General features: G+C 39.2%; 1 protein-coding gene across 11 annotated transcripts in view; it reads left to right on the forward strand.

Annotated features, from left to right (window-relative positions):
• MAST4 (microtubule associated serine/threonine kinase family member 4) overlaps positions 1-24182 on the forward strand; it is a 300840-nt gene that overhangs the window by 192849 nt on the left and 83809 nt on the right. Inside the window, exon 1 of one of the 11 annotated variants that reach the window (XM_021379477.1) lies at positions 12-253. The exons of the other annotated variants lie outside the window; for them this stretch is intronic. Within the exon in view, the coding sequence (XP_021235152.1) occupies positions 162-253 (92 nt within the window). The 5' untranslated portion in view covers positions 12-161. Of the gene's footprint in view, positions 1-11; positions 254-24182 lie in introns of those variants that run through there. 11 annotated transcript variants of the gene reach the window in all.

Genomic DNA, 24182 nt, shown 5'->3' on the forward strand with positions numbered 1-24182 from the left:
GCGGCCGCGCGGAAAGTTGCCGTCGGGCCGGGCTCCTCTGGGCGGGCGGGCCCCGGCTCTCCTCGTCCCTGGCTGCCGGGAGCGGTGCGGAAAGCGGCGGCTCTCCCTTCCTTCCGTGCGTGTTATGGCCGTGAGCGGCGCCGCGCTCTGAGCGCCGAGGAATGGATATGTCGGACCCCAATTACTGGACGGTCCTCTCCAACTTCACGCTGCCTCACCTGAGGAGCGGCACCCGCCTGCGCCGGACCCAGAGGTAAGGAGCGCCCGGCAGTTTCGGTCCTGGGCCGCCCCGTGCGCTGCTGGCCCTGCGCTGCCCGCGGCCCCGCGCCGCCGTCCGTCCGTGGGGCTGCCCCCCGCCCCCTCTGTCTCTTGCAGACTTTCGGTTAGCTCTCCGATATTTGACCTTTTATCCGCAGCGCGTATACTTTATATGGATAACTCCGAGAGCCTACTTTGTTCGCTGCTCTTAAAGAGACCGCTCCGTGCAGCTGCGCGGTCTGAGGCGGGCTGGGTGACGTTTCTATACACAGGAACGGCCTCTGTTCTTTTCTTTTTTCTCCTTTTTTTTTTTTTTGGGGGGGGGGGGGGGGTGTTAATATTTCCCCTCTTGACAGAAGGGAAGCGGTACGCGGCACATGAGCGCTGCCAGCTGCCCGCCGGGCCGGGTGCCGCCGTGCCGCAGCCGCGATCATGCGCTGCGCCCAAGTTTGTCGCTCTGCTCGCCTCCCGTGTTGGGCCGTACGCGCCGTGCTGTGCAGTTCGATACGCTTCTGTGTGAAGCTGCCGTCCCCGGGGATGTGACACGGCCGAGTGGCGCGCGCTTGGGCGGGGCGGGGGCTGCAGGGCCCGAGGATCCGTGCGGTGACACGTCCCGACAGAACAGCGTCTGTAGAACGGCGGAAAGTTAGAATAACAAACCAGGGGCACGCCTCTCGTGTGTGAAAGTGCTTCTGCGGCGTATACGCAACCCCTGCCTAACTTGAGCAAGCTACAAGCGCCGGATTGTTTTGTCTTTAGTTACTATACTTTCTTGTATATCTATATATTTATATATAGATATATTTATATACATCTATATATTTATGTATATATAAATATACTTTATATTGTATATAAGCTGTCCTCTTAAATAACATCTCAGCTGAGTGTCTGATTATGCCTTTGTGCGTTTTCCTGCTTCGAATACATCTGTATTTAAAAGGGACAAGTGGTGAGTCTTTTGTGAATCTTCTTCATTCTTCCTGCTAGAGTAGGTTTGCACCCATGGGAAGATGCAGAAATGGGTTTTCTCAAAGTGTATGGGAGACCTTTTGGAATCACAGGCTGCACAAAATACGTGTGTGCCACTGATGTATTTTTTTTATTACTATTTGAATGCCCTCCTATTTCTTAAACACATTCGATACTATAGAATCACAGAGTAGGATGATAGAATGGTTTGGATTTATCAAACTATTTGAAAAAAATTGCGAAGCAGCACCAACTGTTGGCTTAGCATCTTACAAATGTGGTGTATCAGTGAATAGAATATGTGTTCTGTGTATTACAGTTGACCCACTAGAAGTACGGGATGCTGTCCACAGGGTCCTGTACAGGCTTGAAAATTGGGCCCATGTGAACCTAATGAGGTTCAACAAGGCCAAGTGCAAAAGGTTGCGCTTGGGATGGGGCAGTCCCAAATATGAGTACAAACTGGGAGAAGAACTCATTGAGGGCAGCCCTTCAGAGAAAGCCTTGGGGGTCCTGGTGGATGAGAAGCTGGATGTGAGCCAGCAGTGTGCACTTGCAGCCCAGAAGGCCAACTATGTTCTGGACTGCATTAGAAGAGGAGTGGCCAGCAGGGAGAGGGAGGTGATTGTCCCCTTCTGCTTTGCCCTCCCCTCGGGAGGCCTCACCCGCAGTACTGCATCCAGGCCTGGGGCCCCCAGCGCAAGATGCAGAGCTATTGAAACTGGTCCATAGAAGAGTCACAGTGATAATCAAAGGGCTGGAACACCTCTCCTGTGAAGGATTGAGGGAATTGGGTGTGTTTAGCTTGGAGAAGAGAAGGCTGCAGGGAGAACTCATTGCAGCCTTCCAGTACTTGAAGGAAGCTTATAAACAGGAGGGAGACACAATTTTTTACACAGTCTGATAGTGAGAGGACAATAGGGAATGGCTTTAAACTAAAGGAGGGGAGATTTAGTTTAGATGTTAGGAAATAATTCTTTACTCAAATAGAGGTGAGGCACTGGAACAGGCTGCCCGGAGAAGCTGTGAATGCCTGATCCTTGGAGGAGCTCTAAGCCAGGTTGGATGGGGCCCTGGGCACCCTGAGTTGGTGGGGGGCAGCCCTGCTAGCATCAGGGAGTTGGAAATAGATTATCTTAAAGGTCCCTTCCAACCTAAGTCATTCTGTGATTGTCTTACAGGGATGTTCAATGTCGAACACCCTCTGCGCAGTAATATCAGTCTGTCACAGCACTGTGAAGCTAAAAGAGCCAACGGTAGGGATTCAGTGTTCTTCTCAGGTTGGCTCCCTTACTTGTTGGGCAGCCTGGCATCTTCCCTGCTGACTTCCCCACTGCTCCAGTTCTCTTTCTGAAGGTGGATGTGTCCCCTCTGGCACTCATACCTGCTACCACATCCCAGAGTAATGAAACTGTCAGAAGTAAAAAAAATATGGGCTGTTCCTCTAGTTCCTCTCTGGTTAGTTGAGATACCATCTGGATCTGCATTTTTGGAGCTCCGTCTCATGTCTTCAGAGACTCACAAGCCCAACTGCTGCATGAATCAACAGGAAGGATGTATAGATAACCAGTTACATACCACAGAATTCTGCCTCCTTCTAGAGGAGTGCTGGTTAGTGGTAGCCACTCGTATTGTGTGTAGCTTTCCAGGCATTTTAGAGTACTAAAGACTATGAGTAGGCCTGAAGGGATCTTGTAAATCTGATGTAAATCTGCTGGCTGTGTTTAAGTCTTGAGTCTACTGATCCAATTCAGATTGGAGATTTCTATTTATTTGTTTATTTGTTTTCTCTTACTGTTTCCTTAGTAGTAACCTTCTCTGTGGAACTACTGTCCAGCTAATTACAAGCTATGATTCTCCATGAAAACTTGGAAAGAGATGTTCAGTGTCTTTCTTGTTTCCACAGCTGGCTTTGGGATTCCTTATCAGTGTGAGAACTTTCATTTTATTTTCTGGGGTGTTTTTTTTCTTTCTTTCTTTTTTTTTTTTTTTTTTACTTCAGCTTTGTTCCTCTAGCGTGTTCAGGTACTTTGGCCTATGTTACTGGGGTTATTCTGGGCCAGTAGACCCTTTTTGTGTGCACTGTCCTCTTTGTTTACATATGAGATAATGAGAATTGTATGCAAATACTGAGAATTTTGGTGGTTTTTTTGTACATATTTTCTTGATGGAGGATTTCATTTCTCTATCTCAGATTCTATGAAGAAAAGAAATAGAAGATAAGTTATTTTCCTTCAGGGGTTAGTGTTGAGCCTGGCAACTGAGTTACAACAAAGGCTTAGGACTTCATGGCCTTACTTGCTCACTGAAGTCTTTAATTAAGGTTTTTCTCTCCTGCAGTAGACCTAACTGAACTCAATTGCAGCAAGTCTTGCTGGAAGTGATACCTGAACAAGAAATACCCCAGCCTGCCTTTCAAGTCAGGGAGTGGGCTTTCAGGACTAGCAGGTAGAAAAATTCAATTATAAATCGGAGGCACGTGGTATTCAAATCATCAAGTCCATAAATGACATGGATTACACCGTACCCTTTTACAGAGAAGAGGCATGCACACCGCCACATTAACTTATTTTTCTGATGCTATAGGTGCATGAGCCTTTCGTAGTATTGATTTGGTGTTCCTGACTGAAATGACATCTAGTCTGAATTAGAGAACAAGAGAGAGAACATGAGAGAAAGACTATCCATGTATGTGTATATGTTATAGAGATGGATATGTACAACTACTTAAAGATGTATAAAGACAACACACATTACTTTTTCATATTGAAATATAAGTAAAATATCTCTGCTGCATGCCACATTTTGTAGTTAACTCTCTCTTCTGTGGCTTCTTTCTTCTGTCTCTGACCTCTATTTTTCACAAAACCAAGCCAATGACTCTTTGTTTAGTGCCTTTTTTTTTTTTTTGTCGCTTCTTTGTGGCAGTTGCACTGAAACAGTGTTATTGCAGTCCATCTTGCTTTGGGTCAGAGAGGTTGCATTGCTTCTCAGCCAGAATAGACTTCTGGATGACTTTTGTTGAAATCTTTGTGATATTTGTATACAGTCATTGAAGTGGTATTGAAGAGACTTTCTTACTAGGCACTTAAAATATTTGTCAGTGATCAAGTAATCCTTCAAGCATTCAAAGATTTATAACCATATTGGAAACATGAATTATCAAATATGTATATAAATCATAACTCTTTTTGGAAACTCCTACAGAGAGCAGAGTTGTCAGACTCTTGCTCTAGTTCTGTTAGCTTTGGGACAGCTCGTTTCCTGGAAAATATTGAGCAGGCTTCTTGAACTTGTAGGGGTTGGCACCTTGAGTAGATGGGGTGATAAAGTTACAGTGTCACTCCTGCTTTTGGTTCTTGTGTAGATCTTCCTTTTTCAGCATAACATTATGTTGTAGTAGTATTAGTATCCTATGAATCTATTAAATATTTATTCAATAGCAAGTGTTAAAAGGGTTCCTGTAAGAGACATAAAAACAAGCAAAAAAGCTGAACACATTTACTAACATAAAAGCAGCCACAGGAAGTAAGTATCATTGCGCTGATACCAGCTGGATGTGTCAGTGCTCCAACTTGAATTATTTTACTTTTGTTAAACAGGAGTACCTCCGGTTAGAGCTCACCAGGGATTGCTTTTGACTGTATTAGTGTTATTTCACTGTGTGTTTCGGAGTGTGGTGATTAAGAGAGCTTTATCTCTTTCCTGCTTTCAGCCCTCTGTATTCACCTTAACTCCTTCATGCAAGACAGGGAGAGTCATATATTTATTATCCTAATAGTTGTTGAGTATGTTTAGGGAGAAGATAATCATGCTAAATTTGAGGGGGAATGAGAAATAGGCATGAGCAGGCTGTCTGGGCTTTAAAACACCTTGTCATTGAACAGGAGGTATTAGCAGGTAATCTGCTGGACTTCCTGAGCAAGATAGTGAAGTGTTAATGTATCTAGGGAGTTCTGTTTCCTTTCATTCACAGCAGAGGTTATGTGTTAGGGGAATAGTCTTACAGTCTCACTATCAAAGTGAATGCACTGTTCTTTTTATTCAGATTGGCTTAGTTGGCCAATCTTTTTGTTTGAGCAATTAATGTATTTCAAGTTCTGCTTACAATTGAATGTTGGCAACGTTCAGTTTTTTCCACTGAGCCATCACTGTTTCTTAACTTCAGCCAGACTGGTGAGGATTCATCTGGTCACGTTCTTGTTGCGTTTTTTTGCTTAGTCTTTACACTGAGAAATTCCTATTTGTTTAGAACCAAGTCAAGATCCCTACTCATATTGTAAATAAGAATGAAAGAGTCTTCCTGTAGAAAACCTGTGGAAAGCAACAGTAAGACTGAGATTTAAGAAAAGAAGGCTTGGAAAGCGCTGGCACTTCAAGGAGCTGTTTCTTTTATTATTTTTATTTTTTTAGCCACTGTGGTTAATGTCTCTTGTTACAGGGTAGGAGACAGTCTTTGTCCTCATTCAGAGAATCAGAAAGATGGTAGCCCAGGCTTCTGTTCAGTAGCTGTGGTTGTTGGGACACATCATACGGTATGGGCACATTGCACAGAGATTCAGTCCTCCCTCTCTGTTCGAATTTGGCTCACATCTGCTATTGATGTCCTACAGAGCCGTTAAAGTTCTTGCTCTGTTAGAAGTTTACTGATCTTTCTGAAATGTAATTTTTAAACACACAGGCACTTTCTCATGCAGTTGTTAATAGTTGCCTTCTCTGCTGCACTTCCTGTCAGATTCAGGTTCCTGGTAGCAGTAAGCTATGTACCTTGCTGTATGACTGCATGTACTTACTGATTGGTGAACTTACCTCTGATAATTCTTTGTCAAAACTGTAAGAGTTGATCAGTGAAGTGGAGTCTAAGGTGGGTTCCCCATGAATTAGTTACCTGTTTCAGTGTGCATGGCTTAGGAAATAGGAAACTTGAGTGGCATTGATTTGGTTAGTTACTGGTCATGAACCCAGTCAGTAGTTGGAGCTGCTGTGTTCCGAGTATGAAGGTTCTGCTAGCTGATTTAGGTTGAACATTTTTAATGATATTTACTAAGTGGCACGCTAACTTAATAATGGTGTAAAACTGTTCCACGAATTGTGTAGAGTTCTTTTGTGTGTATTGCCAAACCAACAGGCTGTAGAATGTTACGTTTGTTTAAAAAAAAAAATAGTATAGTGAGAGGTAGGTTTGTTGGAGGGAACACTGTTACAGCACCAGGGTAGATGTATATTTGCCTTACCATACTTCTCAAACAGAGAAACAGTGTTAACCTTGATTCAGGTGTATCACAGTTGGTGACAGCTCGTGGATTTTCCCTTGGGAACCTTTCAGGCGATTTTACCTCTGAATCTTTGCAAATTCACTAACTGCCATAACTGAAATTTTAAAGCCTCCCAGTGACATAAAGCATTGAATAATTGTGTGTTGGTGTAATATATGTCATGTATCAGGCTCTTAAATTTCATCTGACACGTCTACTGCGTAACACTGTGCATGGTTACATTACTTAAATTTTAATGGGACTTAAGTTTTCTCTGATAAAAGAATAGAAAGAGATCATTCACACTTTACATTCTTGACATTTTTTATACATAGTTAAAACCACATTCTTCTCAACACTAGTGTTTCAGTTCCTTCTTTGCAGGAATACATATTCTATATATTGCTGATATTTTTATTTCCACGTGCTGTTGATGTATTAGCTAGATCTGCTAGAGTATGATCTTCCGCCTGAGTAAATTGGGGATAAAAAAATATTTTAGTGCAACCTTAAATCTCATGGCAGGTCAGTTCTGTGATTTTATTTGAAATGCTTGAATTGAATAGTAGCAAACTAGAAAACTCCTTGGCGTGCTTCCCGGTAAATATAAACATACCTTAGAAATATTGTAAACTGGAAAAATTCCCAGATTGATCTACCCAACAGAAAGACTTCAGAACTACCAGCTGTGCATTACTAGTGTTCCTGCCACTGACAGATAAGTACAAAAATATTGAGGTCATGCCAGAATAAATATATCAGCTTTTTCTCCCTTTCTTTTGGTTAGCAGTGCTCTTCCCTAAATAATTATTTAGGAATAAGGAAAACCGTCATGCTCTGTTGTTCCTGAAAGATTATAATTATTATTGTAAGTAGAATCTGTTATTCCCATGAAATGCTGGCATGTTCAGTTTGGTGATTAGAAAGTAAAAACTGCTGCAGTTTCTTTCTCCCGCCTGTTCTTTTTTTTTTCTGCATGTGCAGTAATTATGTAGATATTCCAGCATGTAATAGCCTGCTTTTGATCCCTATCGTTTGGCTTTAGCCTAGGTTTAAAATCATACATTAATGAAAAACGGTTAAAAGGTTACTCACTGGTGAATTTTTGTTTCTTATGAAAATGTTGAAGGTGATGTCAAACTGGGCGCTGCTTGCTGGCAGGAAAATGCATATTCTATCCATCAGCTTAGAGCCTGTCTTGACCATGGGTTTGAAACATAATTATTAACATCCAAATAAATTAAGGATACATGAACATCTTAGAAACATCTTAGTTGTTTGTGTATAAGGGAATCTATATTAATTAGATCTAGATACTCCTTGGTAAATTTAAATGTGTTTATTTGATTATTGAAGAAATACTGCTCCTAGTGATGTTTAATGTGTTGAAACATGCTAATGGAAAGTGTTGCATATTACAATGCTTTATTTTACTAAAAATGTGTAGACCTCTTAGTACTTGGATATAATATTTATTGCTTTGCAGAGTTTAAAAAATATTTCCTTCATGGCAGTAAGTTTGATTTCTCGTGTGTGTCAGTAAGGGAGTGCATCAGTCTGAAAACAACTTCACCGTCTGACAGAATTTGTTTTTTTTTCACAGAACTTGCTTGACTGTAAGCTTAACCTGATGTAGCATAGAGGGGCATATATTAGCAGTATCAGTGGATTTTTTGTGTTTACTTTTATATATACATCTGGGCAAAGTAAATAAACACATGATTGTCTAGACATTTGTATACATGAATATTCAAGCAGTAGCTTTAAAATACTGGCTGTTCAGAATTTGGGTATTAATATTATAAGGTCAGTTCCACAATTGGAAAAAATCTTACTCTCCCTGTGCTTTGTTCAAAGACGCATCATGACAAACAGGAAAGAAGCTATTTCATGTACAAGGGGATTTATGCTGTTTACAGTGGCCATTAATTAGTACTATAGATTTTGAAAGTACCTCAAGTACAGCCATTTCTGAGCTTGTTTGTGGAAAATGTGACTTGGCTTCTAAAATTGAGTAGGGTTCTGGGCTCTATTCCACCATTGGAAAAAGCAGTCTGTTTATTCGATTTTTTTTGTAGCATGACTAATTGAAACTAGTATTTACATTGTGAAACATCATGAAATGTGCCTGTATTACCCTTAAGAAATAAAGGATTCCTTAAAAAAAAAAAAAAGTATTTTATTTCCAGGAAAGGGATACAGACATAAATTTTACCTTGAGCTTAAATTGGGAGAATTGAATGCTGATACTTGTTATCTGTGCTTGTTTTCAGTAGTACTCAAGATGTTTATAACTGAAACAGTAATGGAAGAGGAACTTTTTTTCTGCTGTTTCCCTTAATGCCTTTCAGAGCAATGTATGGTCCATCTTCCCTTTCTAGAATGCTGGGCCCCCATTGTCCTGTGAGGGATCTGGCATGGACTCATGAACAGAATCATACTTCTCAAGAGACTTGCACATGTGGGACAAGTTGCAGTGTTGGATCCTTTGCTCTTATTGTATAATAAAATTTGTATTAAAGCTGCCTGTCAGAGAAGAGTTTCTATAAAAAGTCGTTCCTTTGTTTCTGGAATACAATTAAATCTGATACATCAGATTTATCTCCTAAGATTGTTATGGGGAGGATGGAGACAGTGGTTTGAAGGAGCTGACCTTTTTGATAAACGTGAGCGTAATGAATCAGCTTATAATTTAAAAGCTTTAAGAAGCTTTTTAGGTTCTCTTTGAGAAGCTGGTATTATCAGTTCTTAGATGAGCTGCTGAAATTTCCTGGAAAGGTATTCCTACACTAAAAATGTACAGAAACGTTATGGGGAGTGTGGAGAAGGTGGCTTTAAGAACAGCTTATTTTGTAAGTCACTACTTAAATCTCCAACATCTCTCCCACCTGCCCCCCCGTCCCGACCCAGACTCTACCGGAACACATGCGCATGTTGACTGGCTCTGATAGGTGGGACACACAGAGGCTTCTGTAACTGAACAGCTGGTCCTTCTTCCAGCCAAGAGGTGGTGAAGCTCTTGGGAAATGTCCCAGAGTTGGTACTGCAGTGCACACAAGAACTGTCTTTTGCTCTCTTTGTAGTCAGTGAGGGAAGGTGTCCCTAAAGGGATTTTCTTGGAGAATGAATGGGACAAGAGAACTGAAAATTTTGGAGGACGGCTGTAGAGGTTGTAGTGCTGTCATTCAGTTAGGAAATGCAAAATCATGGAAAGTAGAGCTTCCTTAGTTCTTCTGTTAAAAGAATTATTTGCAACAATGTGTGTAGTTCATAATGATATATATCTTAATGTCTGTGAGCCTGGAAATCTCAGAATGATGTTATGCTTCATACATGGGCATTTCCTGTTGTTTTATATTTCCACCAGCAGCTGCCTTGGTATTTTACATAATTTGTTGTCAAGACAATTTTCATAATATAAATCAACACACAGCTTTTATGTTCCCCTTAATGGAAACAGAAATGAGGAGGCATGAATGTTAACTCATTCCTCTGACAATGCTGTTTACTGATAAGTCATAATTAGCTAATGTCCTTTGTGATAATACTGTTAACCTTCTCAAAGTGAACTGATAATAGTAGATTGTGTGCATTTGTTATACAGATTTGCTTTTCCAGTGAGTCTAGGCTTGCCTAACTTCTTACGCATGGGTATGTCAAGGGAATTTCCTTAAGTGCTCTGTAGAAGTGAAGGCAGTCTGACAAGTCCAATATGCTCTATTCACTTGGTCTATGAACACCCCACGCAAAAGGATGATTAGGTTCGTTCACTGTACAATCAAGTTTTACCAGATTATCTTCCTTCCCCTACAAGATGGACAAAGAAAGTATGTAACACATTTTGTAAGTAAGCTTGTTTTTTTTTTTCCCATCTTTTTTGTTACCTGAGGCTTGATAATTTGGCTTCTTTCCTTGCCTTTTTGCCATGTTTTGATGATTGAACTATCCTCTTTGGAGGCATCTGTTTCCCACCTGTGGCCTATGAGTAATGAGAGAACATGAGTTCTGTTGAGAAGTACAGTTGGTCTCTGTTTTTTTCCTTCTTGCTTGATTGTCTCACATGTTCTGTTTTGTCTTGCCAAATGTCAAGATATTACCATCTTCTGCAAGTTTTTGAGGACTGATTGCTATTGATGAAATAAAGCTTTAAAACCAAAAGTGAAGCTTCTTCCTGTTGTGGTTTTTTTTTTTTTTTTGGTCCAAGTTAAAAAATGACGTTTCTTTGCTTTTTTTTCTTACTTGTGTTCTCCAAATTTTATGGTAGCAAATTACTTTTTTTCTTTTCTGTAAGGAAATGCTTTAAAGGAAATTCAGAACATACTGGAGTATATGAATATGCAAGGTTATTTATTAAATATACAAATTGTTTGTGTGGGTCAGACTTAAGTATTCAGCATTATCTATAAATTAATACCTTTTAATCATGTGTTTCCTTCTTCTGATTCATAAATTATAAGGCAAGGAGAAACCTGTAGGATCACCTACTCTGGCATTCTACAGGAAACACAACATGGAGAAACAGTATTAGAGATTTAGTAATTTGGTCCTACCAGTCAAAGTAATGTGTTTATTTAATCACTGACAAATTTGAGAGGGTGGACAATCAGAAGACCAGGATCCAGGAGCGAGAACTTTAGTAGTGGCAGGAATATCTAGTGCACGCTGGAAGTCCAGTAACCTGATGAAATGAGGAACTGCTGAAAGTAGTTCTAGTGTAATGGTAATGTATGCATATAAAATATTAAAATATCCGTAAGGTGATCTGGAGTCACATTTTAAGCATAATTTTTTAAAGTGTTGCTGTAAAAACTGCTCAAACATTTGTATGTAACAAGATAAAAAATCAACAGCCAATGTAGTTGCTCTATTTTATGGAAGAGCTCGTATGAAAAGTCAAAATGACGATTGGAGGCATCTTTTTCATTCTGCTTATCATACACACAAATTGGGGAACTACAGGAAAGCTGGTGAAGGACTTTTCATAAGGGCATGTAGCGAAAAGATGAGGGCAAATGGTTAAACTGGGAGAGGGTAGATTTAGACTAGATAGTGAGGGTGGTGAGACACTGGATCAGGTTGCCCAGTGAGGCTGTGAATGCCCCCTCCCTGGAAGCATTCAGGGCCAAACTGGATGGGGCTTTGAGCAACCTGGTCTAGAGGGAGGTGTCCCTGCCTGTAGAAGGGGGGTTGGAAGGGACCTTTATGATCATCTAGTTCCAACCATCTAGTTGATCCAGCCATTCTATGATTCAGACATTTCATCTGAACAATTTGTATGTTCTTAAATAATTTTCTTTCTCTGCTGACTTGTATTCTTACAAAACCATTTTTCAGAAGGATACCAAGATACTCATAAACCACAAATGGGTGACTTCACTTGCCACTAGACAATAGCCAGCCTGTACTCAAAGGCTGCAAATGCTATCAGTGTAACTGTCCAGGATAAGAAAAGACAAATGTAGAACTTCCTCTTCAAAGATGGGAGAAGTAAAACATAATTAATAAATTATAAAACACAATTCAAAATATAATTATTTTTATAACAACTTGGGAGGAATGTGGTGATTTTTTGTGATAAGTGTGCAGTATAGTGTGTTTGGTTTTTTTAAGCCATTTGTTTTTTAATGTTTATTACTCTAAGAAAACAATGCCAACTGATCTACAAGCTTTTGCATTTATTAGGTCATGTATTACTTCCTGTGTCAAGAATGAGGGCAACTGTTCCCTCAAAAATCTTGCAGAACAAGAGCAATTTATGCACAAGGCAAATTTTCTCTTGGCTTTATGCCTGGACTATGACTATGAGAGGACTGAATTTTTTTTTTTTCTTGAACCTAGGGGTAATGGTATTCACAAGGCATAAAACCTTGTTTTCTGAACAAAAGCAAAGACTGGAGGAATGGTGGTTTTGTCTTTTCTCTACGTTACTACATATGGCAAACTTATGCTGTGATGCAGATAGAAACCTTAAATTAGGTAATGGGCTAATGGGCCGGATGAGTAGTGAGGTGATTACTCTTCCTGATGGCCAAGAATTGTAGCACACCCTCTTTCAGTCACCTTACTTCATCCACACCCTCTTCTAACCTGTTAGAGATGTTTGTCTCATCTACATGTCATGTCTATGTTTTCAGGCTGTATTAGCTTTTTCCAGCAGAGGCTGTCATTTGTTGTGTATGATGTCTAGAACAGTGAAGAGATGGAGTAGTATTCTGTTTATGAAGAGTAATAGCGCTTCTCAGAATTATATCCTTTTGCACACTGCACCAAGTTATTTTTTATTGAGAGTAGAAGATGTGGTCTTCTCTCATTTATGTACACATCTTCCCACAAAACTGTTTTTCTATAGAAATCTTGGGAAAAAAAACTCATTCTAGCTTTGCCTTGTTCTGATTCCTTTGCATCTCTTAGACAGAAGGCCTGTTGTCTGAATAAAAAAATTAGTTCTAGGTAAAATCTAGAGAAGTAACATCCAAAATAAATGCATTTCTCCCTTATTTCAAAGGTTTTTTCTTACAAAAAGCACCGTTGTGTCCATCCATCTATAGTGGCATATTTGTCTTTTTTTTTTGGGGGGGGGGGGGGGGGGGGGTAGGAATACGCATGTCTGTACAGATGTATGTGTGAGTCCTTGTTATTTTCTGGTTTCTAGAAGGAAATATATATATGTAGAAAATAAACTGCAGGCTTCTTTTTCACATACTTGCTATGTTTTAATATTGGAATATCAAATGCACTTCATTGTTAACATTCTTAGTGGTTACTGAGATTTCGAGCAAGTGTATAATGTATGCTTTATTTCAGTTGATTACTTTGAAATAGGACAGAACATTCTTCGCTATTACACTGAAAGACAGTATTTTTCCTTAAGGTTTATTAGATTTTTTTCCTACCGTTCTCCCAACAGAATTTATAATGTGACAGTATTTAACTATACTGTCATCAGACTCCAGGAAATTCACTAGCCCGAACGGCAGGTTAGGGAGCTGACATTACTTTATTGCAGCACTGAGTGCATGGGGGATCACTCCTCACAGCATACCCATCTATGATCTAAAGCACACAGTTTTTGTATGTTTTAACATGTGAATATTCATACAATTTTTACAAAGTGCCCGCCTATTCGTAGAATTGCTATACATGCTAAAACCTAATACTGCGCATGTGCTGTGTTAATATGGAATTCTTGCAAGGAGGTCTTTGGTGATGGTGAAGTTCCATGGGGAATTGTTATCCAGGCAAAATGTCGTGTTTATTACATAGGCCAGGTCCCATACATGGTCAGGAACTTATTTACAAAAAACATGTTGAGTAGTTTTCTAATTAGCACTTCAGCCTGTATTATCAACTCCAGTAGTGTACTGTGTACCTCCTCAAGGGTTGTGGAATGTTGAGACTGCTTTTAGGCTCCAGATGTCCTCTTTATCTTGGAAAAAAAGCAGCCTTCCCTAGATGGAATGTCAGTTTGCTGAAGATTTTGAATTAATTACTGAAAGCTCGGAATTTATTGTTCCTGTTGTATAGGTTTCAAGTCCCCCCTTTGGAAGTATTTAGATCTTCTGACTATACAGATACTTTTTTCAATATATGCTTTAATACCAAGAAATACCGACTTCCAGTCTGTGCTGTGCCTACATGCCACTTGTTTGCCTCAACAAAATCAGTGAAATTCTATGTTTCTATTCGCATATACAATTATGCTAACCCTATGATGAGACTATCAGTATAATTTACCAACTTTTTATACTTTTTTTGTACTTTTTATACTTGGCCAGTGATTTGATAAGAATTTGATTTGTTGAATGTATCAATATGTATTTGTCTGGTTTAACTCCATATATCCTTGTTACGCTTTCTTGTCATTGGTCATGAGTTGTCTTTAATGATAAAATCATGTACATGTCTAGGTAGTTTTCAGATGCTTGATTCCACCATAAGTTATGTTGGTTTCAAATTAAACATTGGTACAGAAAAGAGGAGAGTAACCAAGTGAACTTAACTGCAATATTCTATTAAAATGATTAACATTTTCCTTCAGTTAGCTTGCTGAGATCTTGAGAAGCAGCCTAGGACTGTAGAAAGCACGTTCAGTTGACCTGGGGTTCTGAGTATTGAATTGTTATTTTCAAAAGTGTGTATTTAACCTTACTCTTAAGAAATGCAGTGATCTCTAATGATCTCACGTGGCTGGCAGCCCAGACTCATCTGAAAAACAGCACTGTGCCCTGCAGTACCATAGTGGGGTATGTGTTTAGCACTGACTCAGACAAGATCGTCATTTCCTGCAGCAGCTAGTTAGCCTAATGCTGTAGTCTGAGATGTGTCAGAATCACAGCATGAGGTGATATGGCTACAGGCGTTTGAAGTATTGAAGCTAGACTTGTAAAGGATATGACGTGTAGTTTTCAATCACATTGCAGATTATTCTCATTTCCACCACTGATGAATGACACGTTACTGCTTTTCTACAGTGATGAAGTATGCTGTGAGACAGTAGTGAATATGAAGACCAGAAATTATCTCTTTGGATAGAGCATTTAACTTTTATAGATACGACTAATTGCATAGTCAGAATCTAAAAGCAGAATATTATATTCTGAAGTTATTACATAGGATTGTATTTAGATCTCTGCTGTACTGCAGTATCAAGCCTATGAGTATCAGTAATGTTAATGTTTAGTCCAGTTTTGGTCTTAGAGAAATTCTTGGGAACCTAGCAGATTTTCGTAAGGTGATACTGTGTCTGATTCTCTATGTTAAATAGGTGTGTGACTATTATTCTTCTTTGAGTTTGTTTATGGTAAAAAAAAAAAAAAAAAAGGGAAAAATTAAAGGAAATTATGCAATTTTTCTGTAAGAAGAATATGAAATAAAGAATCTGTATGAATTTGTAAGCTGTCAGCTGTTCCCACAATCGTCTGAAATCTCATGGAATGCTTTGGAAGCAAGAGATTATTGGATTATATTGTTATTGCACCAAATTGCAGGGGGAAATATGTTTTGTTGAATGCTGGTTCACCAACAAGTGTGTTTTGGTATTTTGGTTTCTGTGGCTTTTTTTTTGTTGTTGTTTGTTTTAACCGATCACTTTTAAAAATTTCGTTGTTGATGATTTCCTGCATCAGCTAAATTGGTGCTGGTCCCAGCGAGAGAAAAGATTATACAGGCAAGTAAAAACTAGTCAGGGCTCTCTAGTCAGTTTAGGCTAGTTTGAGAAAACAGCCACTTTTTGATCTGTCACACACCCATACGGACGTCAGATTAGTTGTCCATCCCTGTGCGTTACCATTACCTGCACAAACTTTTTCTAGATTTTGAAAGCCTGAAAAACCATTCTGGTTTAATGTTTAGTTACACATTTGTAGATTGGAATTGATTAAAAAGTGTGTGATTGTGTTAACATCGATTTACATGAATGCTTTATCTCTTAATTTACACCCACAAAAGGAAAATCTGTTCATTTGGGTAGTGGCAGTTTTTGCAGTTGTCATTTAAGAAAAGGAAAATCCCAGTTAATGTCTGTCCTCTTTTATATTCAGTACATTTGAGGAAGTGGCTTTCCCTGACATTCTTTTGTCTTCCAATTTTTGTGCCTGGGTTTGGCTTTTGAGCTCGCTGTCTGTTGGAGGTGATTGTAAGGATTATTTGGAAAGCTGAGCAAGAACTTGTTTTAGTAGAAAGTCTAACATTTGACAGATTAAATAACTGGACTGAGTTAGAATTTTGGGGCATCTGTTTTGCAGAATCCAGGAACTGAAGGACAAATGTTCAAGCTCATAGAGTAGTTCCACTTGAGCATGCCTTTATTCTATCAAAAGGAGATATGTAGAAATCGTGCCAAAGCAAGATTTTGATAGAACAGAACAGTTATGTGTTAAAGCTACTGAATTCAGTTTGAACTCTACATTCAGCTTTAACTTCTTTTCATCTGAGCTGCTTGAAATGACTTGTAATGTTCAAGATGTCCTTCTGTGGTGGAATCACAAATGTGAATCTTGGGGCAGTAATGATGATGTTGGAACCTTGTGGCAGCATGTACTACAGAAATATGTGAGTGAATATGTCTAGCATGTTCACTTAGAAGTTAAGTTAATTTCTAACATTGTAGTATGACTTAATAATGCATTGGAAGAGCATAATGTGATGTGATTGACATAGTGGACATGTACTTGAGGAAAGGGGGAAATGTGTTCTTGCTGTAGATGCCAACATTCTGTTTTAATGGCAGATTGAGTATTTCTTAGCTCTAAATCCAGTACTAGTCATAGGCATAAATTCTAGTTCAAAACTGTGTCAATGAAAGCAAAAATTGCCTTTTTCCTAATTTTTCTTCTAAGTACATTTCTTCTCATTCTGATAACAGTCGAGCTCTTGCAGATTTGTTTGTACTTCACAGTTTATAAGCAGCAAATGAGAGTTCCAGCTCTTCTCATTGCTCATCTTTGGCACGGATTCCTTCTCAGTTTTATTCTTTTCACCATCATTTTTCTTCTGTCCTGTACATTGCTAACCTATGGCGGAATTTTAACTGAAGTCAAACGCTAGACATAGTTGTCCTGGTAGTATAACAGAGCTTTGAGATTTCTGCAGTGCTAGAGTTCTTGGAAGGATGGATATGTGAAGAAAAAGGATGTTATACTGAACTGCACCATGCAGCCGTGTTGTTAATCCAAACCAGCATTCATTTTTGTTTGGATTTCATTAACTGCTGTATAGATTTTAGTGCATACTTTTCTGATGCGAAAACGTTATGGATCAGATTTAGATTTTGACTGTGGTCAGATGTTTCGAGTTCATATTATATATTTATTTTGCCAAAAGAGGGATTTACACATGAAATTCCAAGAAAATCCTCAAACAAACCTCAAGGTAAAAGTGATCTAGCAAACAGTTCCTACCCTGAAGTGTCAAAAATTTGGGAGTTTTTGAGTCTCTACGTGAGTCTAGAAGTTAGGACTTTAAGAGTAGCTGCAAGTACAGCATCATACAGTTAGAAATGACAACGTACTCACCTTGTTTTCTTCTTTAAATTACCTACATTTCTGCTCATATTGGAATATTTTAGTTAAAAGTTAAGTTTTAGTACAGGCACATCATCCTTTGTTCTTGTGACAGGCAGTATTTTCTGTAGCACTTTAGGTTGTTCTTGATATTGCCAGCAGCACTGCTAGATCTAATACCAAAACTGTTGCTGTTGTTGTGTCACGTAGGTAAGCTTTCATAGCTATAGTAAGTTAACCAGTGTATTCAAAATTAAAACGTTAACTGTAATTATTAGTGCTTGCTCTTTCCTCTATGCTTTTGGATGTTGCTTTTCCAGTTCTTTTATGTGATACTTTGTTCCTGACACACCAAGATGAATTAAATGAATCTGCATTGTGAAATGGTTCCTCCTCAGATACTTGCTCATAGCTATTTGCATACTATAAATCATATCCTTGCACTCTTTTTTTTTTTTTTTTTCCCTTCTTTTTGGCACGTTGAATCATTGGCATTTGCTTTCATGAATCCTCTGTGACCTACTTCTTCTGTTTACAGACAACCAGAATATTACTTCGGTAGTGAAATGCACCTTTCCTGGTATGGATGTTTCTATCCAGGGCAAAGCATACGCAGAATTTTTTTCTCATAAATTGCTTTTATACTCTGTATTTAAGAGGAATTTAGTCTTTTCTCTGTATTCTTGTGGGATTCTGTATCTGCTAAGTCCATTACTGAAAAGTATACTAAGCATAAAAATTAAGTTTCACTTTTCTCATTGCCTTGCTTCTGTGTTTTTGGATTTTCATAGAAAATAGAATATTACATTAGCCACTGAAGGAATAAAGAGAACTGTAAACATGGCACTTTTCTGTAAGATGTTATGCACAGAAATAAATGTTGGAAAAGGCAAAGTAGGGATGGATTTTATAGGCCACATTCATTCTCAGAGATACTCTTCAGTTCACTAGAACTCTACCTGGAGACTGTAGTACTCAGAAAACATTTGGTTAAAAGCAGCGCTTTTATAAAATGATATTTTATAAAATGATAGTCATTTTCCAGTTTCGGTCCGTAGATTTTCTCAAGTATAACCATACAGAGAAATTTTAGGTCCGGTAGCATAATGCTTATGTTGGATCACCAATTATGGGAAGTATATACCATTGCAGAGAAGAAAAATGTTTGTCTCCCTGGATTATGCATAATCTGTTTTCAGAGCCTAGAAGAGCTTGTCTGAGAGATTACAGTTCAGCACTCTTATGTTTTTGCCTCCAGAAATCCTATTTTACGTACTCTGACAAGATTCTAAAATATTATTAATTACAATATTTCCGCTTTGTATACTTGGATCATTAAAGAGACGTAGCATGTCAGGGGGAAGAGAGCATTCGGTGGCGTAATGTGAACTCTTTTATCAGTACTTACTTGGAATGTCCCAGATAATTTGTTTCTGACATCACTGTTTGAGTAATGCAGTCTCTTGAAACTTAGGCCATTGAAACTTTTTTTAATACTGTGCTGTACTATTTTTAATAGCATAAGTGTGCATGTCTACTAAGTGCCATGTCTGTGGCAGCAAACTTAAATATGTAAATCATCCAATCATTCTTGGCTTGTATGGTGCTTGATGATTAAGTGTTACCAAAAAAATAAAAAAGTGGTTGCATGTCAGAAACCCTTTGCTGTCATCCCTGCTGATGAATATGCCTGGAGATGTTTGAATTGCTTCACTGAAGATTATTCAGACGTTCCCAGTTACGTCACAGTGACTTTGCAGCAAAGCAGTGTCTTCTGCATGTATAATAGCCTGCCTTCCTGAAGTAGGTGTGCTGCTGCATGAGGCTGTCATTGCTCTCAGACTTGGTGTACACACTGGGCTTTTATATGAGGGTAATTATTTGAGTTATATCTGCCCAGTTAATTATGCTGACGTAACTTTGTTAGTATGCAATTACAGTTGAAAAAGAGAGTTTATATTCTCATGGTTCTGTATTCCATCTGGGAAAATCTAAACCAGTAAAAGACTTCTGTTCTGATATAACTACATCAGTGGAATGGAGAATAAGTTAACGTAGCTATATCAGTAGAGATACATAGCTGACTCTTAATTACAGATACTGCATGTCTAATAAAAAATGTGATTGAAAGTAGTGATTGATGTAGTTTCCATAGTTTTGTAAATAGTGTCAGCTGTGTGTTAGTATCCTAGAGGGTGTTTCAGTGTGTTTCTGTCAAGTTTCTCATGAAGCATTCTTAAACAAAAAATAACAGTTATGCTGGTTACATAATGTCAGTTTTCATCTGGAAAAAAAGAAAGCCCATACATATAGTTCCGCAAATTAGTTATTTCCCAGTCTGCTATTGAAAGGATTTTACTGTGTTTGGGAAACTGTAGAGGAAAAAAAGTAATTCATTACAGCTCCATATAACTCATGGGCAGTGCCACGTTGCTGGCTGCACGTATGTTTACGGTGATGAACATGGATTGTTTGGTCACTTAACGTTTCAGCATGAGTTTGCAGACAACCAGTTCCTACTGAACAAACAGCCTCTTTATGAAAGCCACCATAGCTGGCATTAACTGATGTTCTCTTTGGCAGGCTGAGCAGACACCAGCAGCTGAATGGGCACAATGAAAGGATGTTATTTTTTTTTTCTAGGAAAATAATGCTTCTCATTGCTTAATTATGATTTAATTACAAAACTTTGGCTCAGCTGATGGTGTGAGGAAAGGAGAACGCTGCTCCCAGTGAAGAGAGAGAGTCCTTTGTCTGCAGACTTCACTTTGGCGCTGCGCTCCGTCTGTGTGCATTCTCAAGTGGGGCACTGACAGTGCGGCTGGAGGTCTCCTGGGAGCAGCTGCAGATGTCAGGTTGAACGCATCACAGTTAAGCGTTCATATTCAGGCTCCTGCCTAGTAAAGGGCCCACATTTTGTCCTAAATAATGATTCTTTTAAAAACTGTTTTCATAAATTCCTTAATCCCAGTGTATTAACTGTTCGCTTAAGCACTGTTGAATTCCTAATTCCATGCAAAAGACAGTACAAAATATTAATTATACAGTGTCTATTTTTTTTTTTTTTTTGCCATATGGAAGGTTTTAGTTACATAATTGTCTTTTGATTTTGTATCTGGGGTGTACCAGGCCCAGCACTGCCAGCAGTTGAGGAGTGGGGGGGGTTATCCCGCTCTGCTCTGCACTGTGTGGCCTCACCTCCATCACTGGATGTGAGTTGAGTGCCACAATATAAGAAGAACATAATACTATCAGAGAGTGTCCATGGAGGGCGACAAAGATGGTGGATGGTTTGGAGGGCAAGATGAATGTGGAGCGGCTGAGGCCCCTGGATGTGCTCAGCCCAGAGCACACTGAAGGGAGGCCTCATGGCGGCTGCAGCTCCTCACAGGGAGTGGGGGGGCAGCGCTGAGCTCTGCTCTGTGAGGACAGCGACCTGGCCCGAGCAACGGCATGGAGCTGTGTCAGGGGAGGGCAGGTGGGGGTTAGGGGCAGGGTCGGGCACTGGAACAGGATCCCCAGGGCAGTGGTCATGGCACCGCCAGAGGTCAGGAAGTGTTTGGAGAATGCTGTCAGGCATAGGATTTTAATTTTGGGTGGTAGTGCATGGAGCCAGGGATTGGACTCATTGGTGATTCCTGAGTGTCTCTTCCCACTCAGGATATTTTGTGACTCTGTACCATTTTTAAAAAGCTCAGTTCTAAAATGAACAAAGACCATTTTCTTTTTACTTGCATTAACTCGTTTAAAGAAAGAGTGCAAACTTACCTCATACTTTGAATTTAAGAATTAGATATTTAATGTAAATTTTTTTTAGACTCTCAAGGTACACGAGAGAAAATGAGGAGGGGATAAGCAAACCGCTCACAGGGTGACATGAAAAGGGTGAAGCTCACTTCCCTTATTTTGCAGGTGTACAGTAGGCAGTTGTACTTCACATGTGCAATGCTTTTGAATCTGGGGGGTTTTGGCCTCTCTTCTGGTTCTCAAGTAGTTAAATAACGTGAGTGCTTAGTGCTGTCCTTACTGGGAGAATGTGTCTGCTGGAGACTAACAACCTTGAAAGATTTTCCCTTGCCCTCAACATGTTGGGACAAAAGGAAGTCTGGTTTTGTTGTTGTTCAGACCTGTAAAACTTTCAGAATCTACTACTAAGTTTAATGTTAAAAATTACATCTTCATCTTTTAGGTGTAAGGCAGGGATCCTTTGAGTAACACAATTTGAAGCAAGCAGTAGTTACATACAAGATTAGGTGAATGATTTAAGACAAAAAAGTGAGGTCAAGATATTTCTAAGAAAAGACAAAGGAATTTTTTTTCCTGAGTTTTTTTTACAGACTTGTGTTTTAGCAGGATGTCATTTCTTATAGTTTTTGGTCCTACAAAACTGCATCTGTTTAATGCTGGTTTTACACTGCTATGAAAAAGTTTCATGGAAGCACTGAATAATTAAATGAAGTTAATACGACATATTTTTTAAAAAAAAATTGGACTCAGTTTTCTTTTAATTTTTCTGCTCTTGTCTACTCTTCTTATCAACATTATTCTGCTTAAGGGTTAAAGTTGTATATACGTGCACACATATTTGGCTTGCCTTTTGGGTGCAATTGTTTACAGTAGAGCTATAATCTTGTTTAGTGTGAATGAGCTAAAGTTAAACCTCCCAGTTTCAGCAGAATTGTGATGATTTGACTAAAGTTAAATCTACAGATTTCAGAATAACCATGACTCTGAAAAGACAGAAGTCTCACAGTGATAAATATAAGGAATGAGCTAGCAGTAGTTGAAATACTAAGAGTCAATATAAGGTACAATTTGTACAATTCTGATTTTAAAATAGAAAAATGAAGACTCAGTTTGCAGAAGTTTTAATGACTTTGTAATCTCTTAATTCTTTATAGCAAGGGAAGGTAAGTTATTTGGCAGTTATTTACTTACACTTTTCATAATAATGGATAATGGAGCACTTCATGTAATGACAGTATCTTACAGCTTTTCTGGTATCCTGCTCGTTAGGAATTAGAAAATGTCAGGCTCTTTTGTTTCTAGCAGGTTTGATCTGTGAATGTAATTTTTCTTCATTTTTTTCTCTGGCATTGCTTATCCATTCACATGTTGGATCTTTTCAGCTTGGTAGTATTTGTTAAAGGTTTAAAGAAAAAAACATTTATTCAACATACACTCCTCTGTAATTTTGATAGGATGTGAGCTACCAAATCTAGCAATGGAGAACACTGAGTCCTATCTGGAGTAATTTTTTTTTAAATTTTTTTTATTTTTGAGTAAAAAATGAATTATTATTTAGGTATAGGAGAAAGAAGTCAGATATAGGTTAGGGATTAAAACAGTAGACTGTTACTGGATTTGAAAGTGAAACCATACAAAATCATACCATTTCCTACCCTTGAATTCTAGGATACAATTAATTTTATTGCAATTATATAAAATGATTTAAAAGAAAAAGAAAATCTCAAAAAACCTGTCCTAATTATTGTTATATGGGGAAACTATTTCTAGGGCTTGTCTTTTAGTGGCTTTTCTCATGAGGAGAGTTTCTGGCTAGGGTGCAGAGCAGACTCTGTTTCATGGGATAAACATGTTGAGCTCTGCTGTGTAGACTTTGGTTTAATAAGCCTCTGATCCTTTTTTTTTATGAAGGTAGCATTAGCAATGCAAATTATTTTGACATACGTACAAATCGAGGAGGTGGAAGGTAAGGTAAAACAACACTTCTGTAAGCAGGAGGCAGAGCAGAGTAAGTCACTTCTTCCCCTTTCTCTTTTCTACCTCTAAATGAAGGTAGACTGGTTGTTTCTGAGGTACTTCCTAGACATCTGTTTTGTCACTGAGGCACCAGAGCTGTTAGGCTGTTTTTATGTGTAAATGTGCGATAATTTCAGACAGTGGTAGGCTTAACCCTTAGAGACTACCACACATACTCTTTCAGCCACAATAAATGCTCAGTAAAGCTACTCTGTGCTATTTGGGGAATGCTCTCAATGTTATGAGGAGGACTGTGTATCTCATCATCTTAACCCACCAATCCCACGAAATACAGTGAATTAAGAGCTGTGGTGCCCATAGGACTGCTGTTGGGAATAGCTATCAGGAAGGAGAAAGCTGCGGAAGCCAAGAGGTGGCAGGTCTAAGTGGAAGACAGAACGAGAAAGCTGTGGAGATTGCAGTAGGCATCTGGATAAGCAGGTCATCTGTCAGCAATTTGGAGGCACGCCCACTTTTTATCTTAATTCTGAGCTATGCTGGCCTCATTTTTAGCCAGAGTTACAGAAAGCTCGGGGTTTGAGCTTAGCTCCCTTGCAGTACTGCAGCAGCCTGGGGACTTGGCTGTGGTTAGACTTCGAGTCTAGATGGATGCTAGTCAAAGGAAAAATGGGTGGAACATGTCCCACTTTGTCTTTGTGGATTTTGTTTGTTTTTTTTTAATGGAAGAGCCAAGTTGGGTAAAAGTTGTGAGTAGCTGGGCTAGTCAGCTAGGCTGCTTGTGGTGGGTGTAGAAAAGGCCTTGCTTGATACCTTTACATCAGGTAGGGATGGGACTTCTGGAAATCACACAGCTGCCCCCTCCTGAGTCTGGACTGTGCGTGTTGGGAGCAGCAGCAGCCAGAGGCACCAGCCAGCTCCCAGGCTGAGGTCAGATCGAACAGCAAGCAGCATCAGTGATGGGCTGTGTGAGATG

Source organism: Numida meleagris, chromosome Z (genome assembly GCF_002078875.1).
Source record: "Numida meleagris isolate 19003 breed g44 Domestic line chromosome Z, NumMel1.0, whole genome shotgun sequence".
NCBI classification, from domain to species: Eukaryota; Metazoa; Chordata; class Aves; order Galliformes; family Numididae; genus Numida; species Numida meleagris.